General features: G+C 41.5%; 1 protein-coding gene across 1 annotated transcript in view; it reads left to right on the forward strand.

Moving 5' to 3' along the window:
* Positions 1 to 4,300: 4,300 nt before the first annotated feature.
* Positions 4,301 to 24,549, forward strand: part of LOC134082003 (CMP-N-acetylneuraminate-beta-galactosamide-alpha-2,3-sialyltransferase 1-like) — a 39,025-nt gene continuing 18,776 nt past the window's right edge. The window contains exon 1 of the mRNA XM_062537633.1: positions 4,301 to 4,566. Coding sequence (XP_062393617.1) covers positions 4,383 to 4,566 — 184 coding nt within the window. The 5' untranslated portion in view covers positions 4,301 to 4,382. The remainder of the gene's footprint in view (positions 4,567 to 24,549) is intronic.

The raw sequence follows: 24,549 nt of genomic DNA on the forward strand, positions 1-24,549 counted from the left end.
CTGGTGTTGAGGTGGCTCTTACTCCACCCCAGTGTCTAACACAACAGCGTGATACTCTTGATGGCCAGCAGAGGGCACTAGTAGTGCACACGCTTACAGTGCCCTCCAAAAGTATTGTAACACATGCTTAAAGTTAAATATAAAATCATCTTTTGGAAATGTATCTTAATGCCTTAAATGAAACAATGAGGAACTATTCAACCTTTAAGGACGTTAATTTTCTTTGTGAATGAATAATGTATTGTAAATAAATAAATGTTTTCTTTAACCCTTAGATGCATAAGTGGGGTCAAAAATGACCCCAGAGGTTGTTTTCTTGCAGTATCTTCTTAATTTTTTTTTTTTTTTTCATTTAACCTTCCATGTATTCCTCAAATAGGTTGTCTTTGACATGAGGCCATTTCGATTTGTGTCTAATTGTTATATTTTTAAAGTAATGTCTTTGTATCAATACCACCGTTCCGCATAAGTGGGGTCAAAAGTGACCCCAAGCATTTAATATGGAATTTCAAAAGTTAACCCTAGGATCTTTTGATTTTTATCAACTGTGGCAGTCAGGTATACATTTACTGTTGATTATCACATCTCATGTCAGCAGTCTCACCATCCTGAAGGCTATTTTTACACAACAACATAAATCTAAGTATCATCATATAATGTGGCGGCCAAGCGTTCATAGCGACGTCGCTTTTTGATCCTTTGATGTCTGCTCTTCCTATCATTGTGAAGCAGGATTCACCAAGCGATATTTACAGAGGGATTTGTTGATATAGCGTTGTTGGCCTGATTTGTATGACTTTTTATGCCTAAAAATAGGGCGAAAATCAATTTTTTAAGCCAATTGGCAGTATTTTCTGATTTACTGGATAACAAAAGAAGCTATTCATAATCACCTCTGTAAATGTTTTTTTATTTGATATATTAACACTACAAAAAAACTATTTTCAACCTGGCTTTTTCCAATGGTCAGATTCTTCGCATCAAAACATATATGCAAATTAGCGCATATTTAATTAGACATTACCTAATTAGCATATTCAAACATAAATACAGAAAACTTGCAATACGTTTTTTTCTCCTATTTATGTGAGTATTCAACTGGTAAAGTTTCATGAAGATATCTCTAAGTTAAAAATTTTACCCTATTCACCTATGTTGAGATAATTTTAGGATGTTTACCTTTTTTGCCTTTCTAAAAGCTGTTTTGAAATAAAATGTTAATAAAAAGTGATACATCAACATGTCCAACATGAAATAATTATTTTTTTGACAAATATATAATACAAATCATCATCTTTAACCAAAATGAAAGACATTATTTGAGTTTACAGCAAAAAACGCATGCATTCTAATTGGGGTCATTTTTGACCCCACTCATGGAAGAGTGTAGGTATTGGTAGCCTATGCATCTAAGGGTTAAAATACAGGGGCAGTCAGATAAAAAGCATTTCAGCTTTTCAGCATTTCAGCAAGCATTTAAATGACCACTAGATGGCAGCTTCTCACTTTTGAAATACAACATTGAGGGACTGGATTTCTAAATTTAACTTCTGGGGGTGGCAGACAATCACTGATGCTAGTACTACTGTTCTCCTGTGCAAGAGATATTGCCATTTGCAGTAGGGCAGTGAAGCACAATCACTTTGTAATTAAAGCATCACATTTGGTAGAAAAAATCACAAAGGGGGTCTGATCAGCTTAGAATCATATAGGTACCACAGGAGGCCACGGCAGCCATTTTAAACATGGGTTTTGTTAGAACTACAGTTTCATATTTTACCATAAATCTCAAGAATGTAATTCTTCACACATACCCATAAACAAGGCCCCAAATCAAGTACCTGCTTCTTTAATCTGGATTTTGATCTGGACTGTGGCATTGGGAGGGGATTGACTATTCACTGCTGTCTCACTGACCTGCCTGTCAAAGAGCTCCTAAAGGTTCCATGAAGAAACTGGATTCTGAGATTTGATGGCTCTGCTTGAGAAGTATTCCGACTGGATTATAGACCTCTGAAATTCGCCTACACAAAGGAATATCAAAGCTGCCATCTTTGCCCAAATAAGGAGATCCGGGAGTTAATTGAAGCTATCTATGGCAAGTTGCATAGACCTCTGAAGTTCGCCTACAAAAGGGATCCAAAGCTGCCATCTTTGCCCATATACTGTAAGGAGATCCGGGAGTTAATTGAAACTAACTGCCTATGGCAAGTTGCATTGTAAATTAGCTCTGGGGTAGCAAAGATAACAGTGTGCTGTCATAACCTAATGAAGATCACAGTATCCACTCGAAGGCAGAGGACAAAAAAAAACAAAACAATATCCCCACAAGAGTTTAACCGGTGTGATAATTCAAATCCCCATGTTATTTTCCCAGAGAAAAAATCTCAAGATACCAGATCTCCTTATTTGGGCAAAGATGGTACTGTAGCTTTTTGTAGGTGAATTTCAGAGGTCTACAATGTCCTGATTGCCAAACCCACGGGTCTTGAAGTGGGGGTCCAGCAATGTTGCTAGAGCTTACACATGGACGGATCCCACATTGCGACATTGTCAGACCACGCCTAAGGATTGAGCAGCTGGGTTGCCAGACTTTGTGCTGAATCATCCTAATTAGTGGGAATAATTTCTAAAGTTGACACCCTCCTCTCCTCAGAGAGCTCTGCTATTGTCATATTTACATGTACATACAAGTATGTTTGATAAGTAGGTCCACCTCAACTCAGCGTTTTGCACGATCGTAATACCATTGAATAGGCATACCATGACTGCAGTGCCTTACAGAGAGTGGTGCGAAATGCCAATCACACCATCAGAGCACCTCTCCCTACCCTGCAGTATGCCTACAAGAAAGAGTACACACCATCAGAGCACCTCTCCCTACCCTGCAGTATGCCTACAAGAGTATGTACCATCAGAGCACCTCTCCCTACCCTGCAGTATGCCTACAAGAAAGAGTACACACCATCAGAGCACCTCTCCCTACCCTGCAGTATGCCTACAAGAAAGAGTACACACCATCAGAGCACCTCTCCCTACCCTGCAGTATGCCTACAAGAAAGAGTACACACCATCAGAGCACCTCTCCCTACCCTGCAGTATGCCTACAAGAGTATGTACCATCAGAGCACCTCTCCCTACCCTGCAGTATGCCTACAAGAGTATGTACCATCAGAGCACCTCTCCCTACCCTGCAGTATGCCTACAAGAAAGAGCATGTACCAGCGCCCACAGTATTGTAAGGACTCCTCACATCCTGGCCATGGACTTGTCAGAACACTGAGGCCAGGCAACCTCGATCAGGCAAACTTGCTGCTACAAGACCAGAACAGAGAGACTGAGGAGGAGCTGCTTTCCTCAAGCCACCCGTATCCTGAACACATTCAAGACAAAAAAAAAGTGCACTTACACTTTTCACTTTGTACACACTTGCACATGCACTGTGTACACACACTGCACTTTATATTGTCTCTTGCTATTTATATATTTAAAAAAAAAAAAAATCTTGATCTTTCTTTCATCACATGAACACCAAACAAAATGTACTACATACTTTACTTTGGTATTTCTATGTACAGTATGGGATGAATTAACCTCCTTGTATCCTAGTATGAACTAGTCTTAATAGATAGTCTCCTGACTCCAACTCATAACAAGGCAAAGTTTGATCTGAGGGATATGATCTCACCCATTTCACCAGAGCACTATAATCTGCTGGTGAGGAAGAAGATTTCCACAACCATTGTGTATTTCCAGAATACGGAAAGAAAATACGGAAGTTGTGTGAAAGGTCAATATGACCCATTTCCCTATACCTCCACTGTTGTTCACCCTGGTTGTTATAGTGACCATTCAATGAGCATTGATATCTACTTCACAGGTGTTTTTCAGAATCAATAGCCACCTTACCAGCCAATCACAGTGTTTCTTCTCACTGGGTGAGCACAGTAAGTGTTTTTGCAGTGGTATATTACTTTGTTGTGTTTTACAGGATTCTGTCCGAGACCCAACAGTCATGAGTGAGTCATCCCTGCCTCTGACAACCACCTCTGTGAGAAGACCTCAGCCGAATATGACCCCTGAAAAGACAGTAAAGCGACATACCCCCCGAATATGTGCTCTACACAGACACGGAGCTTGAGCATGTCCGCAAAGAATATTCTGAGCTGGAAAGAGCAGGTAAAGAGAAAGACAGCAGAATACCCAAAGATTTACTACTGTACGATGCTGACTGATCCGGAACTATCCTAAGAGCAACAGGGGATGGAGAATGAATGCCAGAGACAGTACCCTTCAAAGCCAGAAATCACTGCCCTGGCAAAGAACATTGTTCAATACTATCCCATGCTGAAAGATGAACAACAGAAGTACCTGGGTAAGGGATGTTTGAGAGAGTAGTGCAAGCACATGCTCAATTGATGCCTGTCTTTTTTAGCAGGGAGATGTATAGGATCTGCTTTTGTATTGTGACTCTCAGGTCACGGTTTATGGGCAACTTTCCAAAAGGATGCACAACGTCAGATCCCCTGTTCGAGAGGACACAGGATTCCAACATTAATGGCAGAAGTAAGTTTGAGTGTTTGAGTATGTCTTAAGCCTACCTTACACTGACAAGAGTTGGGAAAGATTCTTGAAAGAGTCTTTTAATCTAGTCTTCTAATGCCCCTCATTCAAGCTTTACTAAAAAGACTACAATCTTTCAAGAATCTTTCCCAAATCTTGTCAGTGTAAGGTAGGCTTTAAGTGTTACCTTCCTTGATGTTAATGACAGTTCTGGTGTTTAATGATGGTGGTGTGTTTAATGATGTCATACAACACATGGCTTCAATCATTCTGTGGTGATCACATACAGTAGAGTTGCATCGCACTTGAAATGATTCAACTCCTCTAAAAAGAATAGAATAGAATAGAATAGAATAGAATAGAATATATACTTTTTTGATCCCGTGAGGGAAATTCGTTTCTCTGCATTTAACCCAATTTAACCGAATTAGTGAACACACACAGCACACAGTGAACACACAGTGAACACACAGTGAGGTGAATCACACACTAACCCAGAGCAGTGAGCTGCCATGCCCAACCAGCGGCGCTCGGGGAGCAGTGAGGGGTTAGGTGCCTTGCTCAAGAGCACTTCAGCCGTGGACTGGTCGGGGATCGAACCGGCAACCCTCCGGAGGGTTGGCCACGGCTGCCCCAACTGAAGAGGAAAAAAAACGATGAGGCACTTTGGATCCTAATGAATGCATTGGGCTAGCTAAATGCTATCAAAGTTGCGACGCGCGCCAGAGCCAGTGAGTGCACACATTGAAACGTGAGAGGTATGTATCAACTCGTCTTAGTTAAGGGAATAACGTAGTTTAATATGAAAAAACGGTGAAGTGTTCCTTTAAGTTAGAATCTTGCAGTTGCAATAAACAGTGGATCTGAGACATTTTCCGGTTTCTGTATTATTTGTATGTAATGCATGTGTGAGTGTAGCCTACACAATGCAGATAAATAAAAGATTATCAAACAATGGTGCATTTCCAGACTCAGCGCTATAAATGTAAAATTCAAACTGCTGCTACTTTCCATATTCCATTGTAGCATCAGGAGTTCCTGGAAATATGTAAGTCCATCAGGCATACAAAGTAGTTGGGGGGCTGGGCTGGGTTATGTCAGGCCGTGTCCTCACCTAGGGTTAGTTGAGACCAAATCTACGGCCTTGGTGATCACGGTAAGGTGGACTGTGCCATGCGGTGTCTAATTTTTCAAAAAGGCATCCAGAACATGTTTAATGATGGTTGAGGTTATTGAGTAATGTTTATAACAATACCAATGTTATTAAATGGTTGCTACAGTGTTGATGAGTGTATATTGTGAATGTGGTTAATACAGTGTGATTTTTTAATGTTACAGTTTTTCTCAACCACGTTGGTACATTTCTCAGATCAGAATTTAAGTTCTCAAAACTACCTGTTCTATCATTGTCACTTGTGCACATCAAAACAAATTTTGGCACATCCATGCAAATTATTATGTACAATTCTTCACGGTTTACATCAGAACATCCCTTCAGAGTACACTGTCATATTGACAACATGACAAAGTCATTTGACTGTCTTATCCGTACACAATGACACAAGGAATGCACTTACTGTTTTGCAAATTTCAAGGATGATTCGAGAAATGTTCCAAAGCGACTGAGAAAAACTGTAAACGTTTCAACTGGTTAATAACTCTTTTGAGAGGTGGATAAACTAATAAAAAGTGGATACACTCTATCTCTGAAATTTCAGACTGGATAGACTGTGTTTACTTGCATTCAGCCTCCACTACTACAGCCTTGTGCATGACTTCTGCCAGCTGCCTGGCCATCTCAGATCTCTTCTGAGGAATTTGTTCTCCTATGACCCAACATAGTCAACATAGTAGTTTAGTAGTGAAATGATTTTGGAGACACACACATCTTTTCTTCGGGTGGCTGAGTATAGTGTTGCGCGTGCCTGATTGTGGTCGGGCGGGTAACAGGCGAGACATCCACATAATGTCATGTTTTGCGGGTGGGTCGCAACCAGGCTCATAATTGACTTTTATCTGCAAGCAAAACATGTCGAGCACCAAGTCCTTACATGTTTCTACTCCCAAAGGAAGGAGAGCTTTTTAGACTAATGTAATATCATGCTTATCATTGTTAATATTGTGCTATACATGTGGCACAAACAATGTTTGAGGGTGTGGAATTGTGATTTGTGTTGCTTTTAATGCCATTTAAGAAACTCAAGTCTTCAGGGAGAATTTTTACTTTTTAATCGCTTTAATCACTTTTTAATCTAGTTTAATTCATTTCAAAATATGAGATTAGTTCGGGATTTTGTTTTAATCGCTTGACAGCCCTAAAACCTGGACTACCGGAATAATCTACAAATAACCAAAAAATATAGCTGGCGGGCCACCTGTTGCTGACCGATGGCCTAGACTGTTTTAGTCAAGGCTTTATTGACTGCATTTATTATGACCGCCGCTAGCATAGCTAGCGAAGCAGTCATATTGTTGTTGTCAAAGTTTTTTTTTTTTTTTTTTTTTTCGTCATATTCTTGGTCAAGGATTCCAGGGACACCGCAACACCGGGGCACATGAAACTTGGTGGGCATGTTTCAACTATGTTGGTCTCAAGAGCCTGCATCAACCTAGCTTATAACCAGTCATTTGTGATTTGCACCCCCATGGTAAAAATTGAAAATGCAATATAATATTGCTTTAATCGCCCCTATCTTCAGATGAGATGTTATGAACTGCACCAAATTTCATGTGTGTGATTAACCTGACACCCTCTGGGAGTATGCCAACTTTTGTGGAATTTCATCCATGGGGGGCTATAAAATAAATGAATTTATGTGTACATTCAGGACTGTATAGCCATCGGCTTGTAGATGGTGGTATTAAGCGAAGGGTTGCTCTGGGTGCTGGATGCTATGGTCATACACACACACACACACACACACACACACACACACACACACACACACACACACAAACACAAACATGCAGGAACACACACACACACACACACAAACACAGACAAGCACAGGCACACACACACACACACACACAGACACATACCTACACACACACGCACCAGCACACACACACACATGTACATAAAAAATTACACAAACACGCCCACACGCATGCACACACACACCCTCACACACACACACACACACAGATGCACACACACACACACACACACACACAGACATCTCTGAGTACATTTTGTGAGATGCAGCACTGTGTGAGACCACCGGAGCTAAGAAGTGAGTGTGTGTGTGTGTGTGTGTGTGATTGCGTGTGTGTATTTGTGTGTATGTGCATGTTCTGTGTGTATTCTGTGTGTGTTCTCTTTCTTTCTCTCTCTCTTTCTCTCTGTGTGTGTGTGTGTGTGTGTGTGTGTGTGTGTGTGTGTGTGTGTTCTGTGTTATCTGTGTGTATTCTGTGTGTGTTCTCTCTTTCTCTCTCTCTCTGGGTGTATCTGTGCATGTGCCTTTGTGTGTGTGCCTGTGTGTGTGTGAGTGTGTGTGTGCACGCGCGCGTGCATGTGTGTGTGCACTGCAAAAAATGGCTTGTCTAATAAAATCTAACCAAGTCTTTTAATCTTATATCAAGGCAAAAAAACTCATTTGTATTGTTTTCAGTACGAAAACACTTACCTAGTGCTTTCTTTTGATATAATTTCACTTAATTTAAAGGTTGGGTACGGAATTCGCAAAACGGCCGGCAGATTTTGAATACATACAACCTCAAGTCCCGCCCTCCATGCACCAACGAAAATTATGCGCGAGAGCGAGCCAGGCTAAATGAAATGCCAGCCTGGCGTCTACAGCACTATGAGCTCTATACAATCGCCCACATCAACTTCCCCAATTACATTCTTTATTCACCTCCAAAGGGTTGTAGGTAATAGTTCCACAAATCAGACAAGGTAGATGATTTTATAGCCTACATTATGGTAAAAGCACCTTAGTCTACCAGCCCTTTCGTTCGGAAATTCTAAAACAAAGATGCATTTTAATACACCAAAATAACATTTGATATAGGCTACCTTACATCTTTCAGTAGCCATAGGTGTGTATATTTGAACAGAATCTGGTTTGGTTCTTACCAGGGCGTTTATCTTCTGAAATATCCGAGTTTAGTGCTGGCCCGCTGGTTCGCCTATTCCACTGTAGCTCCAAGCGGTTAAGTTTCGATTTCATGTTTACAACACTCTTCGAGTCACGGTAAAATGTAATTTCTGCTACATAGCTTATTTATTGCGTGGGTGATTGAGTTTCCGTAGGTATCCGCTGCCTTAGTAGGCCTATGTATAGAAATGAAGTGACACATACAATTTGAGGGGAACATTATGGGACGTGTAGCAGGCCTAGTTACTTTCGTTTCAGCACTGACTCGCGGTCAACAGCTTTCGTGCTATGTGCACGAACGGGTCGCGCGCGCGGGGGGGAGGGGGAGGAGGAAGAGGAAGACCGTTAGATTGACAAATGAGCTGTGAAATGATGGTATGGGGTTTAGAATTCTATTGGCTGGAGTTTTTCGAGCCCTGCCCGTTCCGCAGATGATTGACATGTTTAATTTCCATTTCAGTACTTCCAACTCAGTGGCTGTAAGTGGGTTAGGAATAGGATTTCAAGTGATTTTGCAAAAATGACCAAAAAAGCTAATTCCATACCCTACCTTTAAGAAAAAATTGTCTTATTTTAAGTCAATTCTTCCTGAAAATAAGAAAACATTATCTGCCAGTGCAGTAAGTCAATTAGTCGTAAAACAAGCAAATTTATCTGCCAGTGCAGTAAGTCAATTTATCTTGATAAGACTCCTTAAAATAAGTCAAAGTCTCCTTAAATTAAGTGAAATTATCTTTTGAGAGAGCACTAGGTAAGTATTTTCATACTTAAAACAATACAAAATATAGCTGCAAGCAGCAATGTGGGGGCCAAGCAGGCAGGACAAAAAGGCCAGAGTTGCCACGGTAACTCAATGTTGCTACGTCAGGTATGTAGTTTTAAGCAGTCACAAGAATTTTGATTTCAAACAACCCAAGATTGGCCGAGAAGCGAGCTCACTTCCTGTTCGGCGGCTTCGCCGTCAATTTCGATTAGATGTTGCGGGCAAACGGTTTAAGATATCCTTCCGAAAAGCAAGGCCTATGTTACACTCAGGCTGAAGATCATCCCTGTGAAGTTTCGTGCAGATCGGATACATTTTGTGACCTGTGGAAATGTTAAAGGGATTTTGATTAAATCCAATATGGCAGCTGAATTAAATATGATGATGTCACAAATTGAGCTGGGTCATCCTAAGGACCTTTAACAGTATAACCAGGCACCAGTAGCAAGTTTTAATTTCAAACACATCAACAGCTACAGGCCAAAATGCCTTTTTGCTAATTGCAGCACCCCCTAGAGGTCAAAGGTCACCAAATTTCTTGAGCCTCCTTCTGATGGGGTTTTGAGTCAATGTAGTAAGTTTGGTTTTGATGCGTGCAAGGGTTGCTGAAATATGATCCCACTTCCTGTTTAGCGGCTTTGCCGCGGATTTCGATTGGCTGTTATGGGCGAACGGTAAAAGTTCCGAAGACCAAAAGCACGAGCTGGATTTGTCATGGGCTGAAGATGCTCTGTGTCAAATTTGGTGAAAATCAGATAAAAATTGTGACCTCCAATACATTTTAAGTGTTTTTGATAAAATCCAAAATGGCGGAAAATCCATCATGGCGGAAAATGACGTCACAGGGTGCGTTGAACTCGGGCTTGTCCAGGGATTACAAAGATACCTGGTTTTTGAAAATTGGCCCAAGGGTTCAAAAGTTACGTGCGTGAACGCACGTCCAACTTTGACCTGTTGGTGGCGCTAGAGGGCTTGAGTTGCCGACATAAAACTTGGTGACATGAATAATGGGACTGTCCCTAATCAGGGTGCCAAATTTCACAACTTTTCACCAGTCGGTTCTATGGGCTGCCATTGACTCCCATGGCGGAAGCATAATAATAATAAGAAAACTAACAAACACAATGGGGTCCTCGCAGCTTCGCTGCTTGGCCCCCAAATAGACTATTTACCTTAATATAAGATAATTACACTTGGTTAGATTTCAGTTTTTGCAGTGTGTGAGTGTGTGCCTGCTTGTGTGTGTGTGTGTGTGTGATCTGATATTGGAGTGACAGTGATGGCAGTGAACATAGTGAACATACACATAGAGACACATAAAACACACACACAAGCAGGCACACACACACACACACTCATAGACAGAGAAGCACTCATACAAAAAAGCAAGCGCACACATGCACACACTTATTTACATACTGTACATAAAAGTTGCAGTAGGGGATGGAGTAGGCGATGGAAACAAAAGCCTGATTGATATTTGCGGAGAGAATGTGCAGGACTGAGCGGCGGTCATATTGTGTATCGCTTTGCGGTACATCTAGTTCATTTCTATATTGTCGGGTCGGGCGGGACGGATTGAATCTCCAAAATGGGTCAGGTGGGCGTGGGTTATAAAAACACTAGTAGCCACATCAAATGCACACCCAGGCTAGCCTGGAAAACCAGCGCCAACTGCTGGACGGCAAAATGTTTTGCCTGCATTTGGGTCTGGCCTCGGACCATTGAACATTTTGAAAACACTGCCCTGAATCTGGCAGATGGCAACTAAACCAATCACAACGCAGAGATGTGTTTTGAATCAATGCGGGCGGGGCAGAGGGCTCTGGGGCGGGGTTTTGAGGGAGCGTTGGCCTATAGGCACAGACACGGTTTGAAAGACAACGGGTTGTGCTCATCAACAATAGACCTCTGAAGTTCGCCTACAAAAAAGCCACCATCTTTGCCCAAATAAGGAGATCCGGTATCTTGAGATTTTTTTATGGGAAAATAACATGGGGATTTTCAATAATCGCACCTGTTAAACTCTCGCGGGGATGATGATATTTGAAATGCAGACGTTTTTCACTACACAGTTTTGTCCACTGCCGTCTAGTGGATACCGTGATCTTCGGCAGGTGAAGACGGCACACTTTGATTTTTGCTACCCCAAAGCTAACTTATAATGCAACTTGCCATAGGCAGTTAGCTTCAATTAACTCCCGGATCTCCTTATATGGGCAAAGATGGCAGCTTTGGATCCTTTTTGTAGGCGAACTTCAGAGGTCTATGTTCCGTTGTATCCATTGATCGAGGCCAGACTAAATTAGACATCCAATCCATTTAGGCTGGTTTATCAGGCTACACCCAGGCACTCCTCAATACAAAACAAGCCTGTTGACGTCATTGATATGAAGTTAGTCTGCATAGAAGTCATGGCTGCACCCGCAGCTTCTCTCTCTGAATGAAGCCTCTCCAGCATGTGGAATGTCTTGTTCCAGTGCTTGTCTACTTCTGTCATTAACGTCCGTATTGGTCGTCCCAAGTGCTCCTGAACCTGCACAAGTCTTTCCTAGAAGAAAATACCAATATCAGAGATAAAACTAATACAGTGGCAGTCAAACAATAAAACATGGTAGGCCTATAGAATAAAACCTGGTTATATGCAGTGGGGAGAACATGTATTTAATACCATGATGCTAAAGTTGCCTAAAAAGAGGAATATAAAATCATCATTTGACAATTGATCTTAATGCCTTAATTAAAAAATGGGTAAAAATAAAACCACAAAGGACACCAATTTTCTATGTGATTGAAGAATCTGTCGCAAATAAATAAATAGGGAGCATAAGTATTTGACCCCTATGTTAAATTCCCATAGGAGCAGGAGGATTTTTTATATGTTTTTATTTTTAAAGACCAGCTATTTCATGGATCCAGGATATTATGCATCCTGATAAAGTTCTCTTGGCCTTTGGAATTAGAATAGCCCCACATCCTCACACCATTCACCATAGCTAGAGATTTGCATGTTTTGGTTTTTTTTTCCGTCATATTCTTGGTCAAGGATTCCAGGGACACCGTAACACCGGGGCACATGAAACTTGGTGGGCATGTTTCAACTATGTTGGTCTCAAGAGCCTGCATCAACCTAGCTTATAACCAGTCATTTGTGATTTGCACCCCCATGGTAAAAATTGAAAATGCAATATATTATTGCTTTAATCGCCCCTATCTTCAGATGAGATGTTATGAACTGCACCAAATTTCATGTGTGTGATTAACCTGACACCCTCTGGGAGTATGCCAACTTTTGTGGAATTTCATCCATGGGGGGGCTATAAAATAAATGAATTTATGTGTACATTCAGGACTTTATAGCCATCGGCTTGTAGATGGTGGTATTAAGCGAAGGGTTGCTCTGGGTGCTGGATGCTATGGTCATACACACACACACACACACAAACACAAACATGCAGGAACACACACACACACACAAACACAAACATGCAGGAACACACACACACACACACACACACACACACACACACACACAGACAAGCACAGGCACACACACACACACACACACAGACACATACCTACACACACACACGCACCAGCACACACACACACACACATGTACATGAAAAATTACACAAACACGCCCACACGCATGCACACACACACCCTCACACACACACACACACACACACACAGATGCACACACACACACACACACAGACATCTCTGAGTACATTTTGTGAGATGCAGCACTGTGTGAGACCACTGGAGCTGAGAAGTGAGTGTGTGTGTGTGTGTGTGTGTGTGTGATTGCGTGTGTGTATTTGTGTGTATGTGCATGTTCTGTGTGTATTCTGTGTGTGTTCTCTTTCTTTCTCTCTCTCTCTCTGTGTGTCTGTGTGTATGTGTGTGTGTGTGTGTGTGTGTGTGTTCTGCGTTTTCTGTGTGTATTCTGTGTGTGTTCTCTCTTTCTCTCTCTCTCTCTGGGTGTATCTGTGCATGTGCCTGTGTGTGTGTGCCTGTGTGTGTGTGTGTGTGTGTGTGTGTGTGTATGGGTGCATGTGTGTGCGTGTGTGTGAGTGTGTGTGTGCACGCGCGCGTGCATGTGTGTGAGTGTGTGCCTGCTTGTGTGTGTGTGTGTGTGTGTGTGTGTGTGTGTGTGTGTGTGTGTGTGATCTGATATTGGAGTGACAGTGATGGCAGTGAACATAGTGAACATACACATAGAGACACATAAAACACACACACAAGCAGGCACACACACACACACACTCATAGACAGAGAAGCACTCATACAAAAAAGCAAGCGCACACATGCACACACTTATTTACATACTGTACATAAAAGTTGCAGTAGGGGATGGAGTAGGCGATGGAAACAAAAGCCTGATTGATATTTGCGGAGAGAATGTGCAGGACTGAGCGGCGGTCATATTGTGTATCGCTTTGCGGTACATCTAGTTTATTTGTATATTGTCGGGTCGGGCGGGACGGATTGAATCTCCAAAATGGGTCAGGTGGGCGTGGGTTATAAAAACACTAGTAGCCACATCAAATGCACACCCAGGCACTCCTCAATACAAAACAAGCCTGTTGACGTCATTGATATGAAGTTAGTCTGCATAGAAGTCATGGCTGCACCCGCAGCTTCTCTCTCTGAATGAAGCCTCTCCAGCATGTGGAATGTCTTGTTCCAGTGCTTGTCCACTTCTGTTATTAACGTCCGTATTGGTCGTCCCAAGTGCTCCTGAACCTGCACAAGTCTTTCCTAGAAGAAAATACCAATATCAGAGATAAAACTAATACAGTGGCAGTCAAACAATAAAACATGGTAGGCCTATAGAATAAAACCTGGTTATATACAGTGGGGAGAACATGTATTTAATACCATGATGCTAAAGTTGCTTAAAAAGAGGAATATAAAATCATCATTTGACAATTGATCTTAATGCCTTAATTAAAAAATGGGTAAAAATAAAACCACAAAGGACACCAATTTTCTATGTGATTGAAGAATGTATCGCAAATAAATAAATGTTCTTCCTTGCTAGGGAGCATAAGTATTTGACCCCTATGTTAAATTCCCATAGGAGCAGGAGGATTTTTTAATATGTTTTTATTTTTAAAGACCAGCTATTTCATGGATCCAGGATATTATGCATCCTGATAAAGTTCTCTTGGCCTTTGGAATTAGAATAGCCCCACATCCTCACACCCTTCACCAGAGCTAGAGATTTGCATGTTTTGTTTTCTTGTTTTTTTTTTCAGTTAGCCTATTAGCCTGGTTGATGCTCATTGGGCTCAAATTTACGACAAGGTCATATTTTCACATGCAAATGTGTCTGGTAAACAGTTGTGGTTAACTTTTATTATTACACGGCTCTTCAGAGTGCTGCAGAAAGTTCCATTCACAGGAATGGGCCTTCCCAACGTTCAGAGGTCTGTTAAATCTATATAATGACCGCTGCAACGTATATAATGACCGCTGTCAATGGCAACGGGTTTTGTGCTTTAAATTCCATAGACAGTAAAAGATATGGACAGAGCTATCACGTAGACGTCAGCAGAGCCCAAGGAAGCAAATTTCAAGGGTTTTTTTTTTTGGTCTGCTATCTCCTGCGCAGGCTCAGGGGGACGTACATGTGACGTAGGCACGTAGTCTGACCTACAGTATGGCGACGTTTTACTCTCTCTGGACGCATGCGCATTACCTAACCTACGTCACTTTTAGCATTGATTTCGGAAAACGTTTATTACTCAGGCGATAAGACAGTTACGAGATTATGACGTCAATTTCGCATGTTGCATGTACTCCGACAATAGAAAATGTTTGTATAAAGGCTTAAAACGCTTCAGCTGTAACGTTATTTGATGTCAAAAGTGGCGCTTACGCCCCATAGGATTCAATGGAATGGCTGCGCGTCAGGGTTCTGTTCATCCTGTCGGGAATTATTTTCCGATAATGACCGGTGTTCTTTACATATCCCTTACTTATACAACAATTGGGTTCTATGGAGCTGTTTATTTGTTTCTGATTGGCCGAGAGACGTTCCATGAGTTGAAATATTCCACGATAATCAACTTGGAAAACAATGGGATAGTCTATCCAGTGTTGGTTATAGATCAATGGGAACGCCCCTCGAGGATCGAGAATCGAGGATCGAGGAGGCATGTTGTGAAGCACCTTATGGGCTCTATTATCAGGATCAAATGGGCATTGTCGCAAGTCACTCGCGCAAGTTTCTTTGGGGGCGGTCCTAGCGCAAAAGGCTTTAATGACTGCGTGAAAAATGAACATTGCGCTCGGCGCAAAGTGAAAAGGGGTTGTCTTAATTGAGTTAATTAGTCGTGGGTGTCTTTTGGGCGTAGCATGCAATAAACCAATTAGATTTCACACTCTCATTCCCTTTAAAAGCCTGGTGCATTGTTCAATGGTCTGTTGGTATTATCATGGCGGAGTTACCTGGGCCTCTACTCCAGAAGAGACCGACTTGCTCGTGCGTGAGGAGGCATGTTGTGAAGCACCTTATGGGCTCTATTATCAGGATCAAATGGGCATTGTAGCAAGTCACTCGCGCAAGTTTCTTTGGGGGCGGTCCTAGCGCAAAAGGCTTTAATGACTGCGTGAAAAATGAACATTGCGCTCGGCGCAAAGTGAAAAGGGGTTGTCTTAATTGAGTTAATTAGTCGTGGGTGTCTTTTGGGCGTAGCATGCAATAAACCAATTAGATTTCACACTCTCATTCCCTTTAAAAGCCTGGTGCATTGTTCAATGGTCTGTTGGTATTATCATGGCGGAGTTACCTGGGCCTCTACTCCAGAAGAGACCGACTTGCTCGTGCGTGAGGCATGGGCGGCGCGTAATGGAGGCTTGGGAAGGCTAAGCCTTCCCAACTTTTATGCTGGGAAATTGTGAAAATAATGTACATGATGTGTGAATATTATTTTCTAACACGGATAGTTCCGGTCCTTGATGATGATTGGCTGAATCGCGTTCGATGCTGTTATAAAATCCAACACAAACATACACCTCGACCGCATTTCGTTAATGCACTACCACAACTTGCACAAAAGTTAAAGTGGCTGCGTCTCGATGGTGCATGGCAACCATTCATATGGAGGAAATATTTATTGGCGGAAGAATGATTATCTATGAATACATCGACGTATAGTTACCGTTTTAGAAAAGCAATAAGCCACTCGAGTCCGTAGTTTAGGCTACACTGATTTTAGAACGGTTAAGGGGGGTTTTAGGCACTTGCCTACGGTCTCTCGGGGCTTATGACTTAAATAGATTATTTCAGAATGAACTCAGCAGCCGCAGCAGTAGCCAGAAGCCAGTTCTCACTATTGATCATTATCACTATTACATTTCCCTTGTGTGTGTGTGCATTCACACCAAATTGGCATGCCATACCGTACCCACCCAATATGCACAGCATCCCATTAGCTGCCTGCCATCAGGCTATTTACAATCTTCTATTTTAAGAAAAAGTCAGTCAACACGTTATCAAAATTAACTTAATGCGCTATAGAGCTATATCCACGCGCACACATTTCGTTTGAACAGGAGAGATTACGCACGGAGGCGCGCAACTAGGCTACTTGTTGTTTTCTTTTACTCCGCTATCAGCACACAATGTGAAGCTAATTCACTAACTCAATAACCTACTCATCATGGATATCGCAAGTTCTTTTAAACAAACAAAACAGAAAGGATGGAGGATGGAGGCAGCTAGAGGAGTTATTCCAGATGAGCAATAACAAGGTAGACAGTTGTCAGAACACTACAGCTGTTTAATGCCAGACGTTAAAGGTATGCTAGAACAAAACTAACTGAAGGTAACTTAGCCATAGGGCTGTGTAATGTTGTCTAAATGAGCAGGTCACAGTTAGACGTTATTGTTGTATTATTGCATGTGGATGTTGTTATGCTATGTATGCTACTTTTTGCTGACCAATACACGAACCTAAAACCGAGAAACGGACAAATATTATTTAATTATATTCGGGCTGCGCGCTCCTGCTGACAAAAGAAGTAGGGTGTGTGTGCGCACTGTGCACTCTTTCATATCCCCAAGCCTCATGCGCTCATAAAATAGCCTTTCAGCTATGCGCGAGTGATTTCCGACTAGGTTTTTCCTGGTCAGTGGCGCACTTACTTTCTGCATCCATATATTAGTGACTGGCGAGCCGGACCACACCTCTTCTCTTCACTGACACGCCCGTTAGGGCGCAATATCATCTCCATTTAGAGAACGTACATTTGCTCTGGAAAAATGAAGGATGCGCTCGCAGAGAATAGTATAGGTTGCGCAAGTCGCGAAAGCTCATTGCGTGGTCGGCATGATAGGGCCCTATGTCTTCATAGACCTCTGAAGTTCGCCTACAAAAAAGCCACCATATTTGCCCAAATAAGGAGATCCGGTATCTTGAGATTTTTTCTATGGGAAAATAACATGGGGATTTCCAATTATCCCACCTGTTAAACTCTCGCGGGGAGGATGACATTAGAAATGCAGACGTTTTTCACTACACAGTTTTGTCCACTGCCGGCTAGTGGATACTGTGATGTTCGGTAGGTGAAGACGGCACACTCTGATCTTTGCTACCCCAGAGCAAGGGGGGGGGGGGGGGTATGCAGAGCAGAGGCAGCAACTGTTCCATTGAAGTCTATGGGCATAGATCAGAATTTCAAGTATATGCTAAGATCTTCGCTCTCTAGAGTTAGGAATGTGAATTTTGGGCACGGTTTCATGACCCTCAACCCCTTCTGACCACTTCAGGTGCATTTTTAGCATTTTTGAGCATTCCAGTCTGAAGAAAATCGACTTTATATCAGGTGTGCCCCTCTTGTTTATTCTGCTGATGTTGGCCGGTTGCTACGTACGCTCTACCTTGACAACACATTAGCCAGCCAGCTGAACCAAATCCTGATTTGTGCTAACGACGATCAGATGGCGCTGGGGTAACTTAAAGAGGAACAATGCAGGATTGGCGATTTCATCTCTGGTTTCGGTTTCGTTTTCGCTCGTTTTATGCTTGCATATTTCTCTGCAGAGCTTCCCCGACAGCTTTAGCATGTATATTTATACATATATAGTCTATATAAAAATATAAATTGTAAGCGTGGTTCTTCTTGTTCCTCACGCGTCTCTGACTTCCAGATGTAAAAAGCAGACGATCGTTCATCAGAAAGTTGCAAGGTTGTAATAGCGGATAGGGACACTAGGGGCGGGAGGAAATGTGGCTGTTTTCGATAAAACTGGTCAGTCAAGCAAAACAACGATTTCTAAGCGATTTTATGACTATGAAAAAGTTGCATAGGGTCTCTTTAATGAGAGCAGCGACATATTTCCATTATTCCATTGATGTTTTTATTCAATTCCTTGAAAGTGTACATGCTTTGTGTGTGTTACTTTCCATATTAGAATTAATAAATGTAGAAGGCTTGAAAGAGCGTCAAGATTATTTTGGAACATCATCAAGCAACTGATAGCAATTGCATTGATAATCGAGTGCTTGATTTTATACACCTGTGGAAAGGGACCTGATGAAACCCATGAATACGTCAATGACACGCATGACACACCCCGATGATCCCCGTTTTGCGCCCATAGACATGAACTACGACGACGTATCTTGCTCCGCCTTAAGGATCTTTGGCGAACTTCAGAGGTCTGTTAGCAAGGCAAGACTGCATAACACACCTGAGTGCTGCGTTTTGTAGAAAGTGGCAGAAAATGTGAACCGTGGAAAAGTCAAAAGATTACATGAGATAGTTCATTAGATAGAAGTCTTAATATAACTGCTTGATTCCAGCTTGCTCTAAACCAAATGAAAATGTGCAAATGCAGCAATGATAGATAACTTGCGTGAAAAGAATATTTACTTAGACTAGAAGTGTGTTTTTACTAAAAAGCTTGAAGTGTGGTTTTGTTTAGCTTTAGAATGTGTTTTTGCTTAATCCTTTAAAGCACAATTGTTTAGCCCTTAAAGTGTTTTAGTCAGGCTTATAGAGTAATGCTGTGTTAGAGTTTTAGGTTTGGTAGTTCCTGCTTAGGGCCATATATGGGCCTCATCCGAGTGCTGTGTTAGAGTTTTAAGTTTAATAGTTTCAGCGTATAGCTATGTATAGGCAACATCCATGTGCTGTGTCAGTATTTTAAGTGTGAAGAGTTGAGGGAAGCCACCAGAAAGAGGAACAAGAAATAAACAAACAGCTGACTGTGTACAAGTGATAGATTCAGGTCCAGCTGGGCAAATATAAAAAGGTCCCGGGACCGGGGCTAGAGGCGCGCTCTCCATCACCTCTTCTGTACTTCGCCGACTGAGAGCAAGAAGATTTTTTTTATTATTATTATTAAATAAAGTCAGAACCCTAACCCTTGGTTAGGGATTCTGTTAAAAGGCAGCAGAGTCCTTCTTCGAGTTTTCTTTTGCCTCCCCTGTGTCAACGAGAATATTGATCTCCTTGCAAAAATATTTTTTTTTCTTGCGAGAGGCGCACGCCTACAAGGAGGCCCGGCTGGAACGGGGTGAGTTGTCCGTTTGAAGGGCTTACTTTCTAGATCTAGACACTGTTAATGGGCAAACACTTACTGTACAATATACTGACATACACTGGAGTAGCGAACTCAGCTGTGTATTTAGGAAGGAAAGTCCTAGACACTAACGCGGTCACAAAACCAACCGGACTGTATTTCGCCGACATGTTTCTGTAATTAAATGACACCAGATTGTATTTAGCGGACATGTTTCTGTAATTAAATGACACCAGATTGTATTTAGCGGATACGTATCTGTAGAAAAATTACACTGGACTGTATTTAGCGGACATGGTTCTGTAGAAAAATTACACTGGACTGCATTTAGCGGGCATGGTTCCGTAAAAAAATAAATGTTCGGGGGCCTTTGTAAGGTCCGAAACCTGCACCATACAAGCAAAGATAGGGAAATCTGTTTTTAGTAACTAAAGTAGGTAACAACGGAGTACAAATTATCATTTAGATCTGTTATATGCCATGAGCGCTATACAGATTTGTCCTAGAAAAAGCCCATATTGAATCACTTGGCCAAGACTTTAGAATTAGATTAAGTTTGTTGCATGTTTCCGGTGGGATAAGAGAAACGGTTTTCCTCCAGCCGTGTTACACAACTAAAGGCTGGCTTACATTGCACGATTTTGGTCTGTTTTAACAGTCGGCGACTACATTTCCAAAATCGGGCGGAAATCTTGAGAGTTGTGCTAGAATCGCAGCGCGCTCCCGTCATCTAAATCGTTTAGTGTAAGGTGCCAATCTTAGCGGTTTTAAGTCCGTCGGAGGCAGTCTTTCTCTAGTTTTGCCGTTACGACAATATCAAACATGTTTGATATTATCGGAAGTCTTTTCAGTCGTGGCTCATGCAAATAGTGACGTGAACATTAAAAACCAATAGTAACCTCTCGCGAACACGAAAACGGAAGGGGCAAAATAGGCGACAGCTGTTAGCCTGTATGATTACTTGTTATTTCATTTCTTATAATTTATTAGTCGGCTATTCTACGTGACAGAACAACTGTATGTCTGTTAGTGATGTCACACTATCAAACAATGCTGCAGAAACGCGAAAAAATTACTTTGATATGAGTAGCCTATCATGTGAGATCCTGTTGATGATGACGTATAGCCTAGTGCACGATGGAAATACTTTGAAGGAATCTAGCAGCAGTCTTGTAAATAGTGACCACAGTCTTTGCAAAATCCTAATCTGACACTGGCCTGTGACTAGTCTGTGACTAAAAACTCAATGAATTGTCTTTAGATGTGAGAGGGTCTGAGACTGTAGTCTTTCAAAAATCTTTTCCAAATCTTTGCAAAGTCTGGCAATGTAAGGTAGGCTTTAGGAACCTAGGACCCCTTTAACCCCAACTATTCACCCTCGTCACGAGGAGGAGAATATATTTGAATTCCCAATCCCGAATTAGATTTACTAGTTGTCTTCTATGTCATAGAAATCTGTCACTAGAACAGTTATTTATGAATCTTTCTGTGACCACGAGGAATAGGTCCCCTTTGTCCCTCCACTGACAGGCGACTGCCTTTGTAACGGGAGGAAGACTTTTAGAAATCATTGTCACAGATTAGTTTATGCAGTAAATGGCCAAGTCCCCTTATAAGAAGAGAATCACATAATTAAGCACGTTTTGCAGGTAATAAGGATTTTGATTCATGTATCAGTCCTTTCGTGCATCCTAAACCCGTTGAAAAGGGGCCTTTGCCACAGACACGACACTGATAAATACTTCCCCTTTTTCGCGGAGCAGTCGCCTCAAAGAGTCGAAAAGGGGGAAACAAGCTATCTTTAGCAAGGCAGAAATCTCTTGCAGAGTCTAAAGATAGTATACACACACAACCATGTTAGCAGAGTGAGGGATTCACAGTAGTCTAAAAGGTTTATATATGCACACACTCTGAGTAGCGGTGAGACTATAGGAGCGGAGCCCTGTAATCATCAGATAGGATACAAAACGCAACAGTTTTCAATTTTGCAGATGTGTGCACACCTGGTGGATGTGATTATTCAATTTGTTCATTAGTGTGGTCATTGGCAAGGCAGGGCTTTATAATGAGAAGGAAGTACCTTACAATCTTTAGGCTATCTGTGTCTAAAGCCTACCTTACATTGACAGACTTTGCAAAGATTTGGAAAAGATTTTTGAGAGACTACTGTCTCAGACCCTCTCACATCTAAAGACAATTCATTGAGTTTGTAGTCACAGTCTAGTCACAGGCCAGTCTCAGATTAGGATTTTGCAAAGACTGTGGGTCGCTATTTACAAGACTGCTGCTAGATTCCTTCAGATTATTTCCATCGTGCACTATACACGTCATCATCAACAGGAACTCATGTGATAGCCTACTCATATCAAAGTCATTTTTTTGCATTTCTGCAGCATTGTTTCATGTGTGACATCCCTAACAGATATAAAGCTGTTCTGTCACGTAGAATAATTAGACTAATAATTTATAAGAAATGAAATAACAAAAAATCATAAAAGCTACAGCTGTTGCCTATTTTGCCCCTCCTGTTTCGTGTTGGAGCTATAGGTCACGATTGGTCTTTAATGTTCACGTCACTATTTGCATGAGCCACGACTGAAAAGACTTCCGATAATATCAAACATGTTTGATATTGTCGCAACGGCAAAACTAAAAAAAGACGGACTCCGACTGACTGAAAACCGCTAAGATTTTGGAAATGTAGTCGCCGACTGTTAAAACAGACCAAAATTGTGCAATGTAAGCCAGCCTTAAGGTGTGAAAATGTCTTTTACGTTTTGACATTCACTGTGTGTAAAGTTTTGCAAAAAGTATGAAGCTGAATTTGTGCTTACTGTTGCACTACTCTGCGCAGGTGTTTTGCTTCTTAAGTGTTACATTTTGTTAACTCTCTGATAATCTTAATTTTAGTGTGTAAACGATTGGAAAAAACTGTAAACTGAGCACATCAGTGTTCAACTGGTCCCAAATGTCTTGATATATGACGGTTTGTGTGTGTCTTTTGAGAACAAAAGACCATTTTGAGGAGAAAGTACATTGTTTTGAAGGTAAAGTTTCATTTTGCAGGAGAATTGAGGAGTTTTGCCCTTGTGGTTTTGGATTTGTGTGTAAAGTTCTGAGAGTATGACGTTTTCAGAAAATGTGTGTTAACAATCGAGAAAAACTGTAAGCATGCATATTAGGTTTGTCAGCAGAAATTCACTGGAAGTTTGCAAATAGTGGTGTAAGTGAAATCACTGTTATGTTCCCATGGCCCTATGTTCCCACATTGATTTCATGAAAGAAGAACAAAAACAAACAAACAAAAACAAATGCACCACTAGGGGGTATTCCATCAAGCCCGCTAACCGTAAATCGCGGCTAACTTTGATAAGCCTCGCTAATTTTAGAGAGAGTTCGGTTCCATTACTCCCGCTTACAGGAATCTCAGCTAAGTTGCTGGGGTAACATATGCTTCTGAACTAACCTTGGGCCCGTTGCACAAAAGCAGAATTAAGATATCCGGGATAACTTACTGAGCTGCGGTCAATGAATCCAAAACAAGAGCATACCGGCTTAATTGGTTGCACAAAGACCAATCCAGGATGAGCAGACACGGATTCATCAAGCCAGGTGTAAGTTATCCGGTATGTGTGCGCGTTCTCGTTTCTCCCCCAAATAACTCACGGTTGGAATAAAAAAAACACGAAAAATAGCGTCTTGCACACAAAGTGAACAACCGCTTTTGATATAGACTAACAACGAGGTAAAGTTTTACTTTTTTGGATGGGGGATCATGATTATTTCTGTTACATAGCGGGAGTAGGTGTGGCAGATCAACTGAATGCAAATTTACGTATGCACCCACGTGTGAGAGCTTCCCTGTCTCGGCACGCAACGTCATTAAGGAAGCGCTTTGCCACCACAAAGATGCACAACGTATCTTAATTTGTCTTAAAAGCCTAATTAGTTTAAAACACCAAAAGAAGCAAACAACGAGTAGGCTATGTTATTAATTATAAGGCCACCATAATTTAAATGACATCCATATGGTATTAGGCAGACATTCTGCTGTGTTTTGCGAGTAAATGCATGTAGCAAATAATATATAAATGGAATCTACAGCTCTTTTAAAAAAAATCACGTGGAGGTCTCATTTGAATGACAGCTAGCTGAACCAATCAGATAATGTAATTACCATTAGAATCAACTTATCTTGGATGTTATAGTGCGTTAATGCAGCTCGGAACCTCGGAGGACCCGCCTAAAGCCTACCTTACATTGCCAGACTTTGCAAAGATTTGGAAAAGATTTTTGAAAGACTACAGTCTCAGACCCTCTCACATCTAAAGACAATTCATTGAGTTTTTAGTCACAGTCTAGTCACAGGCCAGTCTCAGATTAGGATTTTGCAAAGACTGTGGGTCACTATTTACAAGACTGCTGCTAGATTCCTTCAAATTATTTCCATCGTGCAATAGGCTACACGTCATCATTAACAGGAAATCACATGATAGCCTACTCATATCAAAGTATTTTTGTCGCGTTTCTGCAGCATTGTTTGATGTGTGACATCACTAACAGATATAGAGTTGTT

Source organism: Sardina pilchardus, chromosome 6 (assembly GCF_963854185.1).
Source record: "Sardina pilchardus chromosome 6, fSarPil1.1, whole genome shotgun sequence".
Taxonomy (NCBI): Eukaryota; Metazoa; Chordata; class Actinopteri; order Clupeiformes; family Clupeidae; genus Sardina; species Sardina pilchardus.